General features: G+C 35.6%; 1 protein-coding gene and 1 long non-coding RNA gene across 5 annotated transcripts in view; one reads left to right on the top strand and one right to left on the bottom strand.

The window, feature by feature from the left end:
• VAV3 (vav guanine nucleotide exchange factor 3) overlaps positions 1-19,360 on the top strand; it is a 181,062-nt gene that overhangs the window by 74,643 nt on the left and 87,059 nt on the right. For all 4 annotated transcript variants that reach the window (XM_087930284.1, XM_087930281.1, XM_026700429.2 and 1 more), the window contains exons 3-12: positions 2,139-2,197; positions 2,613-2,678; positions 4,376-4,484; positions 5,299-5,391; positions 7,766-7,834; positions 9,664-9,767; positions 11,396-11,495; positions 13,830-13,925; positions 16,079-16,147; positions 17,001-17,087. In XM_087930284.1, the coding sequence (XP_087786410.1) occupies positions 2,139-2,197; positions 2,613-2,678; positions 4,376-4,484; positions 5,299-5,391; positions 7,766-7,834; positions 9,664-9,767; positions 11,396-11,495; positions 13,830-13,925; positions 16,079-16,147; positions 17,001-17,087 (852 nt within the window). The remainder of the gene's footprint in view (positions 1-2,138; positions 2,198-2,612; positions 2,679-4,375; positions 4,485-5,298; positions 5,392-7,765; positions 7,835-9,663; positions 9,768-11,395; positions 11,496-13,829; positions 13,926-16,078; positions 16,148-17,000; positions 17,088-19,360) is intronic.
• Positions 2,691-3,168, bottom strand: LOC148126194 (uncharacterized). The gene is made up of 3 exons (XR_015742942.1): positions 3,136-3,168; positions 2,846-2,929; positions 2,691-2,737 (listed from the first exon to the last, which is right to left on the bottom strand). It is a non-coding gene; the product is annotated as an uncharacterized LOC148126194 (long non-coding RNA).

Genomic DNA, 19,360 nt, shown 5'->3' with positions numbered 1-19,360 from the left:
AAGTAAGTGGGAGAGAGGGGAAGTGGGTATATCAGATAATATGGCCTTGTGCCATGAAGACCATAAAAGGTCAAAAGCAGTATCTCAAATTGGACCCGGGAACAAACAGGCAATCCATATAGCTCATGGGACGGAGGTTTAAATTGTATCCTTCTGGGGGTACATATAACTGTCCTGCCACCATATTTTGCACCATTGGAAGCTATAGGTAGACCACAAATTTCTAGTGTCAGTATAATCATATTTTGGGCCAAGACTGAAAAAACTGCTCCATATGTTGAATGACTATTTGATCATCCTGCTGGGCCAAACAGGAAGCACCATACTGCAGGTTTTTTTCCCCTCCAAATAATAACCTGGGAATGGAGAGTTTGGCTTCCATTTACCGGGGAGAATGATACTTTTGAAAATAACAGATGGGAGGACCAATGTTGAAGGTTAGCTTGCACTTAAGTGGCAATTTTTATACATTTTACTGCTTTCTGTAAAGTTTAATAAGGACTGTTTCTCTTTTCATCCCATCCTGGTTTAGCTATCTTTATTTTGTTCATCTCCATCCAGTTAGCTCTCTCATTCAGTTTCCTTTTTAATCCAGTATAGCAGCGTCTCCCAACCTTTTGGGCACAAGGGAGTTGTTCTGTGAAGAGAGCCTGTGGACCGGAGAGTGTGGTTTTGTCTGCATCTTGCAGATGGGGCTTTGCTTTGTGTGGCCTGATTTCTGGCATGCCACGGCCCGGTGTCAGTCCATGAACCGGCGGTTGGAGATTCCTGCAATATAGCTACCCCTTCCCCATCCAATTCTTGTTTATCTTATTTAAGCAATGAGGATATGTGTGTGTGTATTTATATATGTGTACTTGTGTATTTCTGTGGTGGGTAGGTTGTGTGTTTGAGAGAAATTAATTGAAACTTCACATTTGACTGTGGAAGGATAAAAATATAATACATGAATTCTTCCTCTGCATTTACAGCATTTATTTTATTAATGAGGTAGTTTTATTTAGAGGCAATTAATTTTAATTAGTAATTGGTAATTTGGTTAGTATCAACTCATTTTTCCATTGTCAGCTCCTCACTTGTAATGACAACCCCCGCCCCCATTTTGTTATTTGATAATAAAATACAGTAATCTGCTAATTATACAGCAGCATTTAGGATGTATTTGGTGTTGATTCCTTCTCTACTAGAAATCTGCATAGTGAATTAACTATCTGCCTGTTGAATGATAATTCAGAGAGAAGTCATTTGCGTCAAATTAACAGCTACTCTGACCATAAGTACTTTAATATTTGTTCACTAACATGAATGATTAGATCGTTAGACCTACCAGACTTTTCCTGCTTAATACTTTTTAAATCTAAGTAGCATTTGATTGTTTTATTATTTTTAAGCAATAATAATAAATGAATAAATGTGAGTATTGTTAGGGGTTTTTTTAATTAAAAGGAACTGGATGAATATCAAAGGGAGATATGTAAAACATCGGTGTCCATGGATGTCACCCTCCTTTCCACGGTGTCCACGGTGAGGTTGCAATGGTCATAAGTGTGATAAAACAATCATAACTCATTTTTTCAGTGGCTTCGTAATTTTGAACAGTCACTAAGTGAACTGTTGTAAGTTGAGGATTACCTGTATAGGGTATATCTGTTATATTCCATTATATTAAGTCTGGCTCATTCTCAAATCAATTATTATAAGTACCTGTGCATTTTGGACCACTTTAAGAGAATTATAGTAAATATGAAAGTATTTTATTATTATTATTATCATCAAATGATCCAATATTAACTAAATTGCAAAATTAATTTTTATCAAATTTAACATTAAATGATGATAAATTGATTGTAAAATATTAACTACATAATTAAGTAATTCATTTTATTCATATTTATAAAAGTGATCCAAATTATTTATAAGTATTACAATTTCATTTTAACAATAGTCAAAGTAATAGTACAACTTCGTTTTAAGTGTGTTTGTGCCAGGTTCATTTAAAATCAATATTATATCTAAAAATATTTCAAGTAGAAATGGCATATGCGTTTTCTTTGTATCTTAGCTGATGGATGATATTTAAATGATACTTGAAATAATTTTTCTTGTCACTAAATCCATGTTTTCCATACCTTTTGCAGGTTATAGAAACTTTATCGAAACTTTCTCGCACCCCTATTGCTTTAGGCACTGGAATAAGGTACAATATAGTTGGGATTTTTAAAAAAAGCAAACACTGATTTTTGTTTATAATACAAATATTTGCTTAGAAAATGAACTGCAAATTGTTTTTGTTTCAAAGTAATTCTACTTTTTAAAAGTTACATTTTAGAACTGAATGATGTGCTTGAAATTAGTTACATTAATATACAATATACAGATGAAATGAAAAATGAAATACTTGCTCAGGCATGCCAATAAAGTCATTCATATGATCATTTATTTATTCATTCAAGTAAAGGAGTTATATGGTCCCCATCTTATCTATGATAATTCTGGCGGATTCACAAAAGCAGCAAAAGAAAAAGCACAAAAAAGAACAATAATATGATTAAATCAGATTGTTCATTATGATAATGTTTAACTTTTGTTTCTTGGTTTTTTTGTCTCCATAGGCCCTTTCCTACCGAGGAGAGTGTTAATGATGAAGACATATACAAAGGCCTTCCAGATTTAATAGAGTAGGTCATATTGTGTATTAATATTGCATTCTAATTCGTAGGGTGTTGACATGCTGATCCTATGGAGAAAATATTTCAATTAGCATTTTGCTGTTTATTTTAAATTCTTTTAAGTTATTAAGTTTGTAATTAATTTTTATTTTGTTTAGAGTTGACGATAAATTCACCCAATGAAGACTTTCCAAACTTGCCATTCCAGAGGTCTCAAATAGTTTTATAAGATAGTTAATAGGGATCATGGCATCCCTCCTCTGTTTAAAAATAGGACAAAAATAAATGTGTTAAACCTCTGTTAAAGTTAATCTTTCATCATACACTCAAAATCAAGGTATTCTACTTCCAAATTTAATTTTTATGATATCCACCGCTTCATGAATTAATACCACTGTCATAAATTGGGTAATAATTAACATTTTTAATTGATTTTAATAGTAAATAATGTAAAATAGATACAGACAATCTTCAATTAACAACCATTTCTTCAGTGAACATTTGAAGTTCTGATGGTGCTGAACAAATGGCACCTAGGACTGGTCTTTGAAGTTCCAACCATTGAACCATCTGTGAGGTCAGATGAATACAATTCAGGAAATTCTGGTCCAGTTACTATTGTTAAGTGAAGACGACCTATAAGTTTATAGAAAGGCTATATGCACAAAGCAGTAAAACAGATCAGCAACTTTGAACCTTCAAATTATCTTAAGATATGGTTTTAGCTACAAAGATGATATATAGTATATCGACTCCCAGATCTCCAATAGTAAAATAGTTTCTCTTGGTTGATGAAGAGTTTTCCCATCCTGATTTACTGTTATAAAAAATGAGTATAGTATAGCCCTTTACTGAGCGTAAGTTATGGCTCCTACATTTGTGGTACTGATGAGAGAATAGAATAGAATAGAATTCTTTATTGGCCAAATGTGATTGGACATACAAAGAATTTGTCTTGGTGCAAATGCTCTCAGTGTACATAAAAGAAAAGATACATTCATCAAGAGTCAAGAATCATAAGGTACAACACTTAATGATAGTCATACGGTACAATAAGCAATTAAATCATATTAGGAAACAGTCAATATAGATCATAAGGATATAAGTGACAAAGTTACAGTCATATAGTCACAAGTGGGAGGGGAATGGTTGATAAGGAGTGATGAGAAGGTTAATAGTAATAGTATTGCAGACTTTGTAAATAGTTGGACAGTGTTGAGGAATTATTTGTTTAGCAAAGTGATGGTATTTGAGAAAAAACTGTCCTTGTGTCCAGTTGTTCTGGTGTGCAGTGTTCTATAGTGTCATCGTAAGGGAAGGAGTTGAAACAGTTTATGTAAGTGGATGTAAGGGGACTCATGCAGTATACAGGTCCTTGATGGAAGGGAGGTTGTAAAAGAAGAAATTTTTTAAAAATCTGTTCTATCCTAGATTGTTGTCCTTGAACCTAAGGGCAATGTATTGATGGTAATTATGATTACATAGATTCTTGTATTTACTGGCCACAGTTATGGTTTATCATAGTTTAGTGTTCAAGTGATCTCAGCAACCTAAAGCCAAGCCAGCTGTCTCTAAGTCTGCCGGCAGTGCACAAAATGGACAGGAGATCAGAGGGAACCTATACAGTGTTTTGTGATACTCATTTAGATTTTTAAAAGAGGTCCTATTATGCGCTCTGAATTGTTTCCTTTCACATTGTATTCTAGTGAAACGAGAGTGAATGAAGATGAAGACCTTTATGATTGTGTTTATGGGGAAGATGAAGGAGGTGAAGTTTATGAAGACCTAATGAAAGCTGAAGCAGCACATCAGCTTGTGAGTTATAAAAAGATCCAGCTGGACATAAAAGAAATAGTGCAGTAATATATTTAGGCCATAATCCAAAATTAAGCCTATTTCAGTCCCATGGATTTCCAATGGAGTATTAAGAGCCAATTAATCATACTAAAGCCACCGGCAACTTGGCTTCAGTATTTTTGCTAAAAATCTTTCAGTGTCATCTACCTGGTAAATTCTTTCTTTTCACATAAATATTTTGATCTGTCATCATTCTGGTCCATTGCTTGGTAAATTAAGTGAATGTGACCTAAATTGCCTCATAACAAACATACTAATATATAATAGCATTTTGAAATGTCCCGTTCTCATTTAAGAAGTTTTAAAATATGAAACACAGAGAATAAAACTATGTTGGTTCTTTTGCCTGCACTAGCTCTGCCACTTCTCATGGCTTCCCTCAGCACTTTTTCCCAGTCTCCCACAGTTGGAAGCCGACTGTGGTCTCTTTCTCTCTTCCTTCTACCATTTCTTTAATTGATCGATATTCTGACCAGTGAAGTCTGAGTTTAGATCAGCTGCCACGGCCTTTTCTCAATTCAAAGGTCCACACAGGATACAGGTGAGAGCTGGAATTTCTCCTGGGAGAGATTCTGTTCCGATTTATTCTTTAAATTGGCAAGATATGGGGCAAGGCAGATGTGTCTGTTAGACAGCATGTGGCTGAGTTCAGATCTACAACAAGATAGATTAGGATGCTGAGTGTCATTGACAGTTGATAGAGAAATATGGTCCGGCTGAAAAATACCCAGAAGTGTGCTCATATTCAAGTAAACTCTTATTGACTTGACAGAAATGTCCTGAGAATGACATAAGAACTTGCTGTCTTTCGGAAATAAAACAGACTGAAGAGAAATACACCGAAACACTGGAATCAATCGAAAAGGTAAAATGGTGTGATAGAACAATCGGGAAGTCATTTCTCACTTATTGCCAGGGGAGCTAGGAGAGTAGAAAAGTTTCAGGCAAGGATGTATACATAGTAGAGGTGTGCACAAAATAGAAAGCATGTTTGGTTTTGACCTTGAAATAAAACAGCTTCATTTGAAATGTTTTTTCAAAGTGTTCTGAGTTTGCTTTGTTCTACAAGACAGCACTGTTTATCAGAGGGAATTTGAGACCAGTTACCATTCCCTCCCGTTTTTTCCCCACTGGGGCCACAAAGATAAGCAGCGCATAAAATTTGCTAAATTTATTTATTTCAATACCTGCCATAAACCAAGATCCTCAGTGCTTATAAATAACTCAAGGTGGTGAAAATATACAGTACTCCTTCCTCCTCCTATATTCCCCACAACAACAATCCTGTGAGGTGGATTGGACTGAGAGAGAGTGACTGTCCCAAGTTACCCAGTCAGCTTGCATGCCCAAGGCAGAACTAGAACTCACAGTCTCCTTGTGTCAACTGTCCAACTAATGAACCCAAAATAAGGAAACACTCTCAGGAGCTTTTAATTCCCAAAAGTAAAACTTTATTGGATACACCATTCTGGTACTGAAGAATCAAAACCAGCTCTGGTTTTCCCACACAAATGCTTGCTTAGTTAAACAATAGCTTCTCTTTCTCCTCACCCTGGGGGATCACATTGTCCAATTATGAAACATCCTTTTGTTATGGGAACATTCCATCTCTTTCCCAAGCACCTGCAGTGATGACCTTGATGGTTGCCAGGCTCTCACGGTCTACGCACACATTCTCAGCATTCTATTTCCCTCTTCCTTCCCCCCAGTTCATTGGCAAGTTGAAAGGCGTTAAGGTTTGACAGAAGCAAATCAGTTTAATCTTGACACCTTGTTTCTAACATGGCACCTTAACATAGATCAAATTGGCTATATACCATATGTATGGGTGTATGTTATTTATTTATTAACTTAAAAATAAGGAGTTGTGGGAAACAATGGGAATATGCTCTATTGTCTTTCATTGAAATACCTATAATTTGTCAAAAAGCAAAAACAAAAAGACAACCCATCCACTTCTCAACAGAGAGTATAGATAGAAGTTTTTTTCTATTTAAGTAAAACTCTGGATTACTTAACTACTATTACAGAACATAAAAATCTGATAATCTCTGCAGTATTTCTATCAGTGAGTACATCATATCTGTCAATTTTTAAAAAAACATTTTTTAAAACAATCTTTCAGCCAATTTTTCTCCGCAATCAGTGACAACTGAATTTGGAAGGATCAAACAACATGTGACAAAGTTTGTTAAACTTGTCAGATAATTGAATGAACTGTTTCAGTGTTGAAGCATTTCAAGATCCCTTATCTACCACAACTTTCTAAATTTTACTGCTGGATACATTAAACATTAAATAATGGATCAGTTTTTCATTTTAAGAGCATATGCTGTTACATGTTTATTTTATATCACAGTATATTCCACTATTTCACTTTACCAATGCATGGCACATCACTCATTTTTCCTTTTTTAAGTTATATATATCAACTCAGTAAACAATTTCAAAACCTTATGGCTTGAGAAATAATTAAATGTAAGATTGAAAAATCCACCTTCTCCCCGACTCCCTTGTTATCTCAATGGAAATTACTGTACTGATTCTACCTTTTTTCAAGAATATTCTGATGTGGAATGAGTTGCAAGTTATTAAATGATTTATATCGATGTTTCTCAACCTCAGGAACTTTAAATTATATGGATTTCAACTCGCAGAATTCTTCAAAGTTCTGGGATTGAGAAACCCCGATTGAGGTAAAAGGGAATTTCATGCACGGTGATATTTTCTTTGAGGAAAACATCCAAGACAAAAGATAATAAAGCACTTTAAAAAAAATGACAAAAGAGTTTGTTACCAAGATGAACTTTGCTCCAAATATTCCCTTTTATTGCTACACTAGATACACAAACAACGATCCAGTGGAGAAATAACTTAAATTATCTATGATAAAATTTGGGGCAATGTAATTTTATTTAGATTATTACTGCTAACTTTTTTTGTGGGGGGGAGAACTGGATCATTTAATCTTACTGCAAAAATATAGTGGCCATACCTTTTGTCCGTAGGAATTAATCAGAGGAAAAGTGAAAATCATCTTCACGTATCTGAGGTTTGGTAAATGCTGGTTTTTATCAATTAATCCTTAATGTGCAAGGCTGGGGACTTGATCAAATGATAAGGTGTTCTAAGACATATTGTATATATTTAAAACAAGACATGGACATCAAGCACCCTAAAAAGTTCCATTGGGCAGAATGTATAATATTACTTGTGTGTCTGTGTTTTTCTCTTTACAGTTTTTTATGGTGCCATTGAAAAGATTTCTGACACCATCAGAATTTGAAACAGTATTCATCAACATTCCTGTAAGTAATATTTCTAGAAGTTGTGATATTCACGTGAAGACTATCTACAAGGCATTGCTGGAGAATTTAGACAAATAGGATGTACAGAGAGGATCCTTTGAGACTTAACAGTTGAATTGATAGATGAGCTTAGCAAATGGAAATTGTAGCTCACCTATCGGTCTTACTCCTTCCTGCTCACATACCCACTTATTGCTGTTGCTACTTTGTCTAGCCCACTCCCTTAAGGAGGAAGAGTTTACCAAAAGAAGATTAAGGCTTCCTACAGAGAGGTTGGGAAGAAATGAACACATGTTTCATTTCATACAAAGCTCTAAAGGGAATAACAGCAACAAAAGTGAAAAAAGCTTTGTTGTCAGGGTGCTTTATTGTCATTGCTCAGGAAAATGTAGGATTGAGGGTGCTCCACTGGTGAGCTATTGTTGGCTTAACCTTGTCTTTCCTGTTTAGTCACCCAAGGTAAAGGGACAGAATTAAGGACAAGGCTGCTGTTTACCTTGTCTACTAGAATGTTACTTTAAAATGTCACATCAAAACACTTGGTGGGGTAGAGGAGAGATGATGTGTATCTTTCTCTCTAATCTGTGAGTGAGTTTCATTTTTTAAGATAGAAGATGAGAGCCAACTCTTTTCCATGAAAAAATACAATGATATATTAAATAACTTATCAAATTAATAACTTTTCCTAATGGTCTAAATTAACTGTCTGATGGATTTGAATGGATTAGTTAATTAATTGTGTTTAAAATCCATTTTTCAGCCAAGCTTTTCTTCTTTTTTTTATGTAGAGGGTTTATACATAGGTGGGCAATGGGATTCATTGTACCATCATTCTCTTCTCCGTTGTGTTTAGCATTTCTCCTCTCATACACTGCTTGGGTAGTTTATCTTGACTTAAAAAATGAAAACAAAGTCAAATCTTCTAAAAAATACCACCGAGAAAGTGTTCTTTTCAGTTAGGGTGATGATGTCAAGGGAAATAGTAGAGGCTTCTCCATTCTGTGTTAGAAGCTGCTAGTCAGCAATCAATAGATTTCTTGTCTGTTGGCAAAAGGTGTCTCCTGATAGGAAAATTCAACAACTTTCCTCAGGAGGCTTCTGATATGTGTTGCATTGAGCATTTACACATTCACATCTGGGCAGTTTTTTAGTGTCTTGTGGAAAAGAAAGTTCTGGCAATATACACATTTATTTTGTTTGAAGTGGAAAAACAGGAACAAACAAGCCTTTGAATTTATGACTCAGTTGTGTGGACTAGAGCTTTATTTAATAATAAGAAATTTACAGTTTATTTAACTTTTGAGGAACAAGACATTAACATTAAATTTATAAAGGTAAATGGAATTTCCTCCATGTCCCTATGTCTGGACATTAAACCTGATTGCAGTCAGGAATTTAAAATGGAATTAAGATATTTTCTGAGTTTATTTTGACCAAGTGAAGTCTTACTCTGCAATCATGGATCTGGAAAGAAAGAGACTGAGAATTAATGCCTTAGCAATAGAAGATAGAATGGAGTTATCCTATCCTTAATCTAGATAGGTAAACTATGAATAAAGTTTAATGTGCCCAGTTGACTTAAAACTGTGATTGTGAAATCAATGTTCTTTTAAATTTAAAATTTCTTAAGAGTTATATAACAAATACATACTGGTAAGTTTAAGGTAAATAAATGTTCATTTTAATAACCACAGTGATAATACTTTTTAGTTTCTAGTGTGAAATAATCTAATCACTGTATTTCATTGTATGAAAATAATAACTTTATAATGAAAAGCTGATATGATAGCACTGAAGATACTTATAAAATGTTTATATTTTTGTTTCAGGATTTGGTGAAAATCCACAGAACTTTAACACAAGATATTTATGAATCCATTGTAAGCAAAAATGACCAGAACTTGTATAAAATATTTATTAGCTACAAGGAAAGGTAATAGTCCTTTATACATATAAAATGTATATTTCAAAATGTGAACTTGAGCTGTTGGTATTAATTTATTCATGATAAGTTCCTAACTGTATTTAATGTACTTTAAGTAAAAGTTTTGTGTTCAAATATGAACAGTTTTCATATTTAGTATTAATCTATAATACATGATTTCACTGCATTAAAAACTCAATTAAATTTCATAGAAAGTTATTATGTAGAATACATTATATCCACCCCTTTTTCCTTTTGTATATTTTGTTATGGTTTTCTTGGATATTAACCTTATTTTGTGTGTGTGTGTGTGTGCGCGTGTGTGTATTATATGTGTGTGTGTGTATTTATGAGTATTTCTAGAAGTACTGGAAGAGAGTTAAGGTTGGGATTGGCCACAGAAACTTCATTATATCCATTCCTTCATGTTATTATTTCGGGATGGGGAATACATGGGACAATTTAAACTTTCTATAGCCAGGACACAATTGATGCAATCACTAATTCAAATTATGTGATTCCTTCTCTTCTGCATTGAGCTTTCTGAGGGTTGTCTGAGCAGTCCTTGATTTATGACTGTTTACTTAACTGTTTGAAATTACAACGGCACTGAAGAAAGGGAACATATGACTTGTACCCAAAGTTACAGCCACTGCAGCACCTCTGCTCTCATGTGAACAAAATTCATATGCTTGGCAATTCTCCTGCCCTTATGACTGACTAAAAGATGTTGCAGCAGCCTCCACCCACCTATCTTGCTCAGAGCTTGGTCCGGGGGACGTGCAGTGCAGGCCTGGGCCTACATCAGACCTCTTAAGGCCTGCCCCAGCCCCTGAGGCAACTCATGCTCTGCTTAGTGACTGGACAGTGACTGTTATGGTTGACCACAACAGGGAGAGCAGGGATTGTGGTCATTAAGCAAGGTGATCAGCTGGGCTTAATGACTGGTACAATCTTGATTGAAGACTACCTTAATAATAAATACTAACATTATTTTGTAAAAGGTCTATAGTTGTATTTTCAGGCAGATTAAAGTCATAACATTTACTTTTGAGACTGAGATTTTTAAATATCATTTTGATTATAATAGTTGCTGAGAAGGAACCACATGCACTTAAAAATTTACAGGTAGCCTCTGTTTACAACCGTTTATTTTAAAAAGATTCACAGTTACAGTAGCAATAAAAAACTGACAACTGGTCCTTGCACTTATGACTATTGTAGCATTCCCCACATTCACATGATCAAAATTCATGCACATGGCAACCGGCATGCATTTCTTATGGTTGCAGCATCCCAGGGTCATGTGATCACCATTTGCGACCTCCCAGGTCAACCACTGACAAGCAAAGTCAGTGGTGGAAACCAGATTTGCCTAATGACATGATTCACAGAGATGCAGTGCTTAACAACCATGGCAAAAAGGTTGTAAAATCAGCCATGATGACTCACTTAACAATTAACTTGTTTAGCAATGGAAATTCTGGTTCCATCTGTAGTTGTAAGTCAAGGACTATCTGTAAACTGTAGTTAGGGAAAAAGTTAAAATAAACTTGTTGAATGTAATAATATATAAATGAATATTAATAATACACCAATGAATTGATGTATCTCTCTCTCTTTTTGTATTGTTCTAGATTGGTGATTTATGGGCAGTATTGCAGTCAAGTAGAGACGGCTATTTCCTGTTTAGATATTATTTCCAAGACAAAGGAAGATGTTAAGCTGAAATTGGAGGTGCTGGGACATTTTATTGGTTTATTTACAAATAGAAACACTTTGATTTGAATCAACTCTTACAATAAAACTACCACCCATCATCTGTCTGTCTTTCTTTCTTTCTTTCTTTCTTTCTTTCTTTCTTTCTTTCTTTCTTTCTTTCTTTCTTTCTTTCTTTCTTTCTTTCTTTCTTTCTTTCTTTCTTTCTTTCCATCTATCGTAATTTTGGACAGTTTACAATGTTAAAAGCTTTAAAACCACATATTTATATCTGTGACAATCTCTCTCTCTCTCTCTCTCTCTCTCTCTCTCTCTCTCTCTCTCTCTCTCTCTCTCTCTCTCTCTCCTTTTCTTCCCTATCCCTATTCCTATGTCCAGAGATGGGCTTCAAAAATTTCAGCAACCATTTTTCTGCCTAGTTGCTGGGTGGGCATGGGCATGGTGGGCATGGCCTAGTCAGCCTCCTGCACCATGGTGGCGCAGGGGGGTGTTCACCTTCCCCAGGCTCCAGAGTCTTTCCTCGAGCCTCTGGGAGGGTGAAAATGGCTCCCCTGGACTACAGAGGCCAAAATGGCCCCATTTCCAGCCTTCCGAGCCTCTGGGAGGCCTGGTTTTCCACCTCCCCAAGCCTCTGTACTTACCTTGCATCCAAAATGGGCCACATGGAGACTCCTGGGAGGGGAGGAAAGGAATGGGAGGGGTGGGGAGGGGCAGGGTGGGAGGGGCTATCCAGGGGTGGAATTTGGTGGTTCTCTGAACTGGCCATAACATTAGCTATGGATTCTCCCGAACCCGGGCGAACCCATAGCAACCCATCCCTGCCTGTCCCTGTCTCTCTATCAACAATAAGAATACAAAATTATGATTAAAAGATGGAAGTGGAGGGAGCACGATGTGTAGCGGGAAAAGGTGGGATCTACTATTAGTCAGTTTTATGTATTGCATACCAAATAGGTATTCCAATCTATGTCTGCTAATTTTATTTTTACAATGAAATTGGAAATTATGATCTGTGTAAATATTATGCAGACTATGGTGGTTGAGGTGGTGAGATGGTTAAAGCTGAGATGGAATGGATGAACCATTTCCAAATGCAAATGGAGTCTGAAGCCTCTCCCCTATAGATAACATGTGTCACCACTGAAGGGGATTGGGTTGAAGGGCCGAGTGCAGTTCATTCTTTGTCATAGGAAAGAGCACTTTGCAAAGCAGATTTGAGGGACAACAGCCCACAATTCTGTACTGAAGAAGTATATTCTTTTCTACTACACTTGCAATGCTACCTCATTCTCCTTAACGTGCAGACCAAGAGTTAAAATTGCCTGTGAATTTATTTACAGCAATAAATCATAGAGCTCTCTTGCAATAAATCATAGAGCTCTCTTGCAAGGTTTAATTACTAAGGGTATCCACACAGGGCTACTTGAGCCCTCCAGAGTGGTTCTGAAAGTTGTTGCTGAACTACAATTCTAATAGAGGAAACTTATTAAATACATGGGGAGTAATCATGTTGACTACTTAATCAAGTTTAAATTTAATTATATTTATATGGACATTAAATTAACTTTATCCTGGCTCCATTTACTGTTCTGTCCTGGCTCCACTTACTTTTTGGATGTCATCCCTTGATATTGTACCCCAACAGAAAAGAACTCCTGAGTAATCTAGTCAAACATTCCTGAACTGGATTGCCAGCCAAAAATTTTTATAGCATCATCAGAGTTTATACTGTAGTACCATCTGTGTAAACCTTATGACTTTATTTAAACACTTACATACTTTTGGGGGTTGATAGCTGTATTGTTGTTATTGTTTCAATAAGGCAAATAAAACAAGAGCAGTCCTTGGTCTGTTCCTATTGTAGAGGAAATGTGGGCAATCTTAATATAGGGCAGCGCCACTATCTATAGGTTGGGAGAGAGAAATTAAATATTTATATTTATAAATTACAATTGGATGTGGAAATTATTATTTTTTCTTAAATCCCTATAAATGGGTTTGAAAATTTGAAAGGGGAGAGACTGAAATTAAAATTTTAGTCATCTTCACTTGCTTCTGATAGTCCTGACCAGATCATAACCCAATGATTTCTCCTAACCCAGACCTCCTGAATCATTTTTGAACTGTGCTTGATCTTTGAATTACAGAACAGTGGGGCTGGGTGAGAAAGAAGACTAAATCTAAGAATCCCAGTATTCAAGCTTAATCAAAATTCAATATAATTGAATAGTTGGTGCAGTTTGAGAAATACGTCTCTTTATCTTACGAAAAAATAACATTGCTATTTTGATTATGTGGCAGAGTCGCCCTGAGACATTTTATTTGTTCAATTTTTGGTTATTCTTTCATTAGGAATGTTCCAAAAGAGCTAATAATGGGAAGTTTACTCTGCGCGATCTCCTTGTAGTTCCAATGCAACGAGTTTTGAAGTATCACCTGCTACTTCAGGTATTTCCTTTTTCTATTGATTGAGATTGTACCTTGCTAGTTCTATCTCTATGCAACTATTTAGAACACTTGCTGTTTTACTGTGAATTTGCACTATTGAGAATACGCTTTTAAGAATTTCAGCTGCAAGGTGTCACCGGACACAGACTGATTGATTATTGGTTATATGCCATCAAGTGGGTGTCAACTCTTAGCAACCAAGTGATAGATTCTTCACAAGTGTCTATCACTAACCTGGTCTTTTGGTCTTTTATTTTAAATAAAAGGTTAAAAGGTCATTTTAAAACACCCTGTCAATTTTAAGCTTTTTTCGAGGGGATGGAGCTCTTTTAGAAACATTGCATTCACTTTCTTTGGGGAGGAACTCACAATTCTCAACAACAGCAACAGCTTGTTATCCCACTTAAAGCAAAGCTACCATTCAGAACTGGTGCTACTGTAGCTTGCTGATGTCTAGTCTCAGCCATTGTATTGTTTAGTAATGGCTAATCCACACTGGTGCATTCCAGTTGGGAATTGTAATGCAACATCTGTAAGGTTGAAGAACCCGATATGATATGATGCAGTGAGCAGGTCAGTTCTATTAAATTGTTGGGGTTATTTTTTTTGTCAGCCAAGGTATGTATCAGTATAATATATCATCAGCAAGAGCATAACAAACCCATAATGGCTCTGATCCATGTGGAGAGTTGTATTAAATTGTACAGCTGTCCACCTGGTAGGTGTTGCAAATGTTGCCCTAGGGATCAGCTATGAAGAGTATAGTGTCTAAATCAATTTAGAGAGATTGTGGATTCTCATAGTACGGTAAATATGAGGGCCTACAGTATACAAGAAGAAAAAGATTCTTTGTCTAGAAAGGTTCTCCACCAGCCCAATCCTATTGGAATTTGGTTGATTTCACAATAGCTGAGTGGTTGTCTGTCTGTCTACCTGTCTTTAAAAAAAAATAGTATAAATCAATACCATATACTAATCTTAGATAGTAGACAAAATTTTTTTTTTTTTTTTGCTGTACATAATTAAGGTTGAGCAGGAAGCAATCACTTCTAGGTTGCTTTTGTTCTGTGCTGGATTATAATAATGCCGTTTTTATTTAGAATATTTCCCATTACAACTCCCAGAGCGCTGGCTCCTGTGCAGTTAGTACTGTAATGGAACTCAAGAATCTTCTAAATATCATTTGATAGCTTTGCTGGGGGACACATTAGTACAGCCGTAGAGAACTACAGTATTGCATTAGATTGTCTGCATTGCTCATACTTACAAAGTGTCATTTAAAAAAGAGCTTCTGTCTATGCAAGGAGCAGTATTTTGTTTCTGTAATGCCTTGTTACATGCAATATATCAAGATTCCATGGATTTTATGCATTTTAACTGTATTTGTCATTGGTACATTACCCTTTGCAGAAAGTTCTAGTATGATTTTAACAGGAATAACTTTTATTTTAAAACGTTTGTTTGAATAAAAGTCAGTATCATGCTGCTAATTTTCCCAGTTGGTAAAACTTTCAGAAACATTGCTACTTTTTTAAAAAAAATCTGTTTTATAAATTGTGAAAGAATATATAGAACAAGTAACACAAAGAAGAAAATATGGGGCAGATACTGAAACATAAGCAGATAAATAATAAATTTGAATGTTAACACGACTAATATATTCCAGTACATCATTGAAAGCTTATAGTATTATAAAATATTTCATATTTACTAGTCACAATCCACACATCTCTATTGAGCTTTAAGTGTGGATTAGTGGAAAACTTATACATTTTTTAAAATTGGGGTTGGGGATTGAGATTATGTTCCTTACAGAGAAAAGGGTATGTGCATCTAAATAAAAGATGAATTAGAAACAATTTGATCATGTTAATCTGGGGGCATTTAACCACTATCCTGAAATATTTGCTGTGCTACACAGAAAAGCTGAAACCGAAAAGTAAAACCTAAATGTAACGTTGGCTAAAAGTCTGTTTTAAAATCTCTAGATTTATTGGTGAGCTGAGGAAAAAAAAACACCTTTAGAATATCTTTGAGTAATGGCAATATAATTGGTGCTTTAGATTGAGCTACATTGATTTTAGCACATCCATAATTTTCTGAGTTTCTCTCCATTATAATGGGTTGACAATAACTGGCATTCTGTAATATAGGAGCTGGTAAAGCACACTAATGACATAACTGAGAAGGCAAATCTAAAGTTGGCCCTTGATGCAATGAAGGTAAGTGTGATTGATTGACTATAACCTCTCTAATATAAAATGAAAAGAGTCTTTTCTAGAAAGAAATTAACAATTAAATATTTTGAAACTTGCTTGGTTGCTATCTTGTGGCAAGCTGCCATAACATGCTTATAAATGAAAGCAAACAAGCTCATTTCACAATCCAAGGGCCCATGTTTAATTTATTATTTGATCATTTGTCAAACAATTGGCTTTCAAATAGAAAAGCCAATAGTTTTCGAATAGAAAACTCTGGCTTTCAAATAGAAAAGGTTCTATAATGTTGCTGCACATCACATGCATACAGACTATACTTTGGCACATTGCACATTCTATTTCATGTTATCAACTAGTCTTTTCAGTGCAGAGTTTGGTGAACATTGAGCAGAAACTGTATCTTTTACAATGGTGTTAAAAGATTTCAGGACTTGGGTCAGCCTTTGTGACCCAATTTCTCCTTCCCAAGGATGAGAAGTTGATAATAGGTAGTGTGTAACATAGTTTTTCCGATATGTTCATGCTGCCATTTAATGTATAGTTACTTCAATAACAGTAGGGGGACAAGAAAGAATTAGTCCAGCTGTTTAATCAATCTGACCTAAGTCACACTCCCTGAATTAAACTGAAAATTAGAATACACTTATCTTTAGATTGCATTTTTTTAAATGCGATGATGTATTTACTCTATGCAAAAATGTGTATATTAGGGGAAGGTTCATATAAAAATAAATGGCTTTTTAAAAAAAAATCATAACTATAATGTTGAAAATTGGACATGAGTGGCTTTCAGCCCTTAATCAACTTAATCAATCTTTATTCCACATCAAATTTCTTTTTCTTTTCTATGTTTTAGGACTTGGCACAATATGTAAATGAAGTGAAGCGAGATAATGAAACCCTCCGTGAAATTAAGCAATTTCAATCATCAATAGAAAATTTGGTAGGACTTTATAAGATGTTGCTTTCTTACTTTTTTGGTGTCTTTTTCCCTTTGTATATTTGTCATTGATAGACCTATAAGCAGTGAGGATTCTGGCAGGGTTATGATTAAAGTCTGTGTGCAAGCATGTTCAGAGTCAATATATATATTTTCTCAAAAAGGTTTGAATATTCCAACTGGAATACTGAGAGCCAGAAGAGGGCTGTTCTAGACCGTAACTATGCACATGCTTATTTTTTTAAAAAAAGACTTATTTTATTGCAACACTGGGAATTGTTTTCATTCCCAGCCAGAATTAATCTCAAACAGTCCCTCGAGATAAGCACCCACCTTTCTTTTCTGTGAAGTGCTGCCAATAACAGAAGTATCAAATGAACTAGGAAAAAAATCAGTCGAAGTTCAAAGAGCCTCAAGAATGAATCTGAACCGAACGAATGACTTTGCTTCCTGCAAAGGTGTCATCATCTTTGCCAGTCCTTTATACCTGATGGGAAGGGCAATCACCTCCCAGCCTTACTCCCAAATTGCTCCTTTTATTTCAGCTGCCGTTGCCTTCTAGCAGCTCTGCGCACACACACACTGGGAACAGGCTCCCCTGGGTCCTCTGTCTTGCTGCTGCCAGGCTCCGGAAGCTCCGGAGGCAGCACCCCACTCCCATATGGTCCTGGCCCCATCTCTGCATCGGATGCAGGACCCTCGTCCGAGTCCTCTCCAGACTCCTGGACTGATCCCTGTTCTTCCCCACTGTCCGATTCCACTGCCATCTGCACTGGCTGCTGGCGAACCACAGCAAGGGTTATCAAGAGAGTTTGAATAGAAACAGGAACTCTCAGGCACAACGCTTTGACTCAAGAAAGGAAAAAAAGAGATAAGAAACTGTAATGGATTTAAAATATTAAGAGTGTTTGAATTTGCAAACTTTAGGGTGTGCGTTCATGTGATTTTCTTGGTTTTAGTTTAGTATGATTTAGAACTCTTAAATTTTCACCTAGTTCACAAACCAAGGGTAAGTATATTGTTTGATTTATTATCCAGAGTTTATCATGTAAGAATGTTTTGTAAAAATAGTCCTATGAAAAGATTAAGACAATTATAGCAATTGAAAGCTATGTTATGACAGTTACTAAGCCACACAATACAGAACTCTTTTAAGGCACAACTCCTTAAGGCAGAGATTGATCTCTGGCATAAAAACTAAACTCAGATTATTCTTCAGTTGCTTTTTTAGTTCTGTAGCATAAAACCTGGAGAGCATCAAGTGTGTGAAGAATGACTTGTTCCTTACAGCTCTTTTTTTGGTCTCAGGCTAAAGAAAAGTTAGATCTCTGACAATTCTACTAATTTTTCTTACATGAAGAAATGAGGCAATGTTGGGCAAAAGTGGTGGGATGAGAAACTGAGCATAGACAATCATGCTAGTTCTTTTGGGGAAGGGTGTAAGAATGTGCATGTATTTTGGTTCCAGTTCACGATAAAACAATGCCACGAGGCATATGGGGTCTGCTGCATTTGATAAGACAAAAGCTTGAAATGGGTTGAGGGTTGTGACTATAAAAATCAAAGTGAAACAAGCCCCTTGCTGTCATATTTTATCCCCTGGAGTAGCAAAAAAGGTGGGATGACTGTCCATTCTAGATACTGCTAGACAACCCTTAGAAAGTCTGGCAATATTTTAAAATGCTATCATAGAATTAAAAAAAATATTTTTTAAAGGAAAACATGGTTTTGAGGATGAGAATCTGTTGCTTAATAGTTGATAGTTAACATAATCACAGAATCTGTTACATGAAAAGCTGTCTAGGTTTCTCAGCAGAAAAACCGGTAGTCTTTTCAATTTCTTCAAGTAAACTCTTGGGAATATTTAGCGAACACATTACCCTGAATGAGATAAACTTTCTCATCAATTTTCCTTGGCCAGATTTTAGTAGTTAGTCATCAGATGTCAGCCAGCTAAAAGCAGCAGAGACAATTCAATTTATTGACTGGATCCCCATTCCTATCAGACTTGTTTTGTTCTTAAATCACTTGTAAACATATTTTTAAATGCTGCCACCTGTTGCTTCTAAGAACTCTTACATGAATATTACAAGAGCTTGCTGGTAATTATAAGAATGTAGTACTGCTTCAACTGACTTCATGGCATTTAAATGCATTCTGAAAAGCTCTGAAGCACGCAGTCAGGCAGAGATGAGTTAGGAAAAGTTAGGTAGGACCCTTTTAAAATAAGAAAGAGAAAGAAAGGGACAGCAGAAGCTTATCAAGCCATCTTGGGT

Source organism: Pseudonaja textilis, chromosome 3, assembly GCF_049901715.1.
Source record: "Pseudonaja textilis isolate UNSWEBS1 chromosome 3, rPseTex1.2, whole genome shotgun sequence".
Lineage (NCBI taxonomy): Eukaryota > Metazoa > Chordata > Lepidosauria > Squamata > Elapidae > Pseudonaja > Pseudonaja textilis.
The sequence above is the reverse complement of the archived record's forward strand: the minus strand, read 5'-3'. Positions and strand labels throughout refer to the sequence as shown.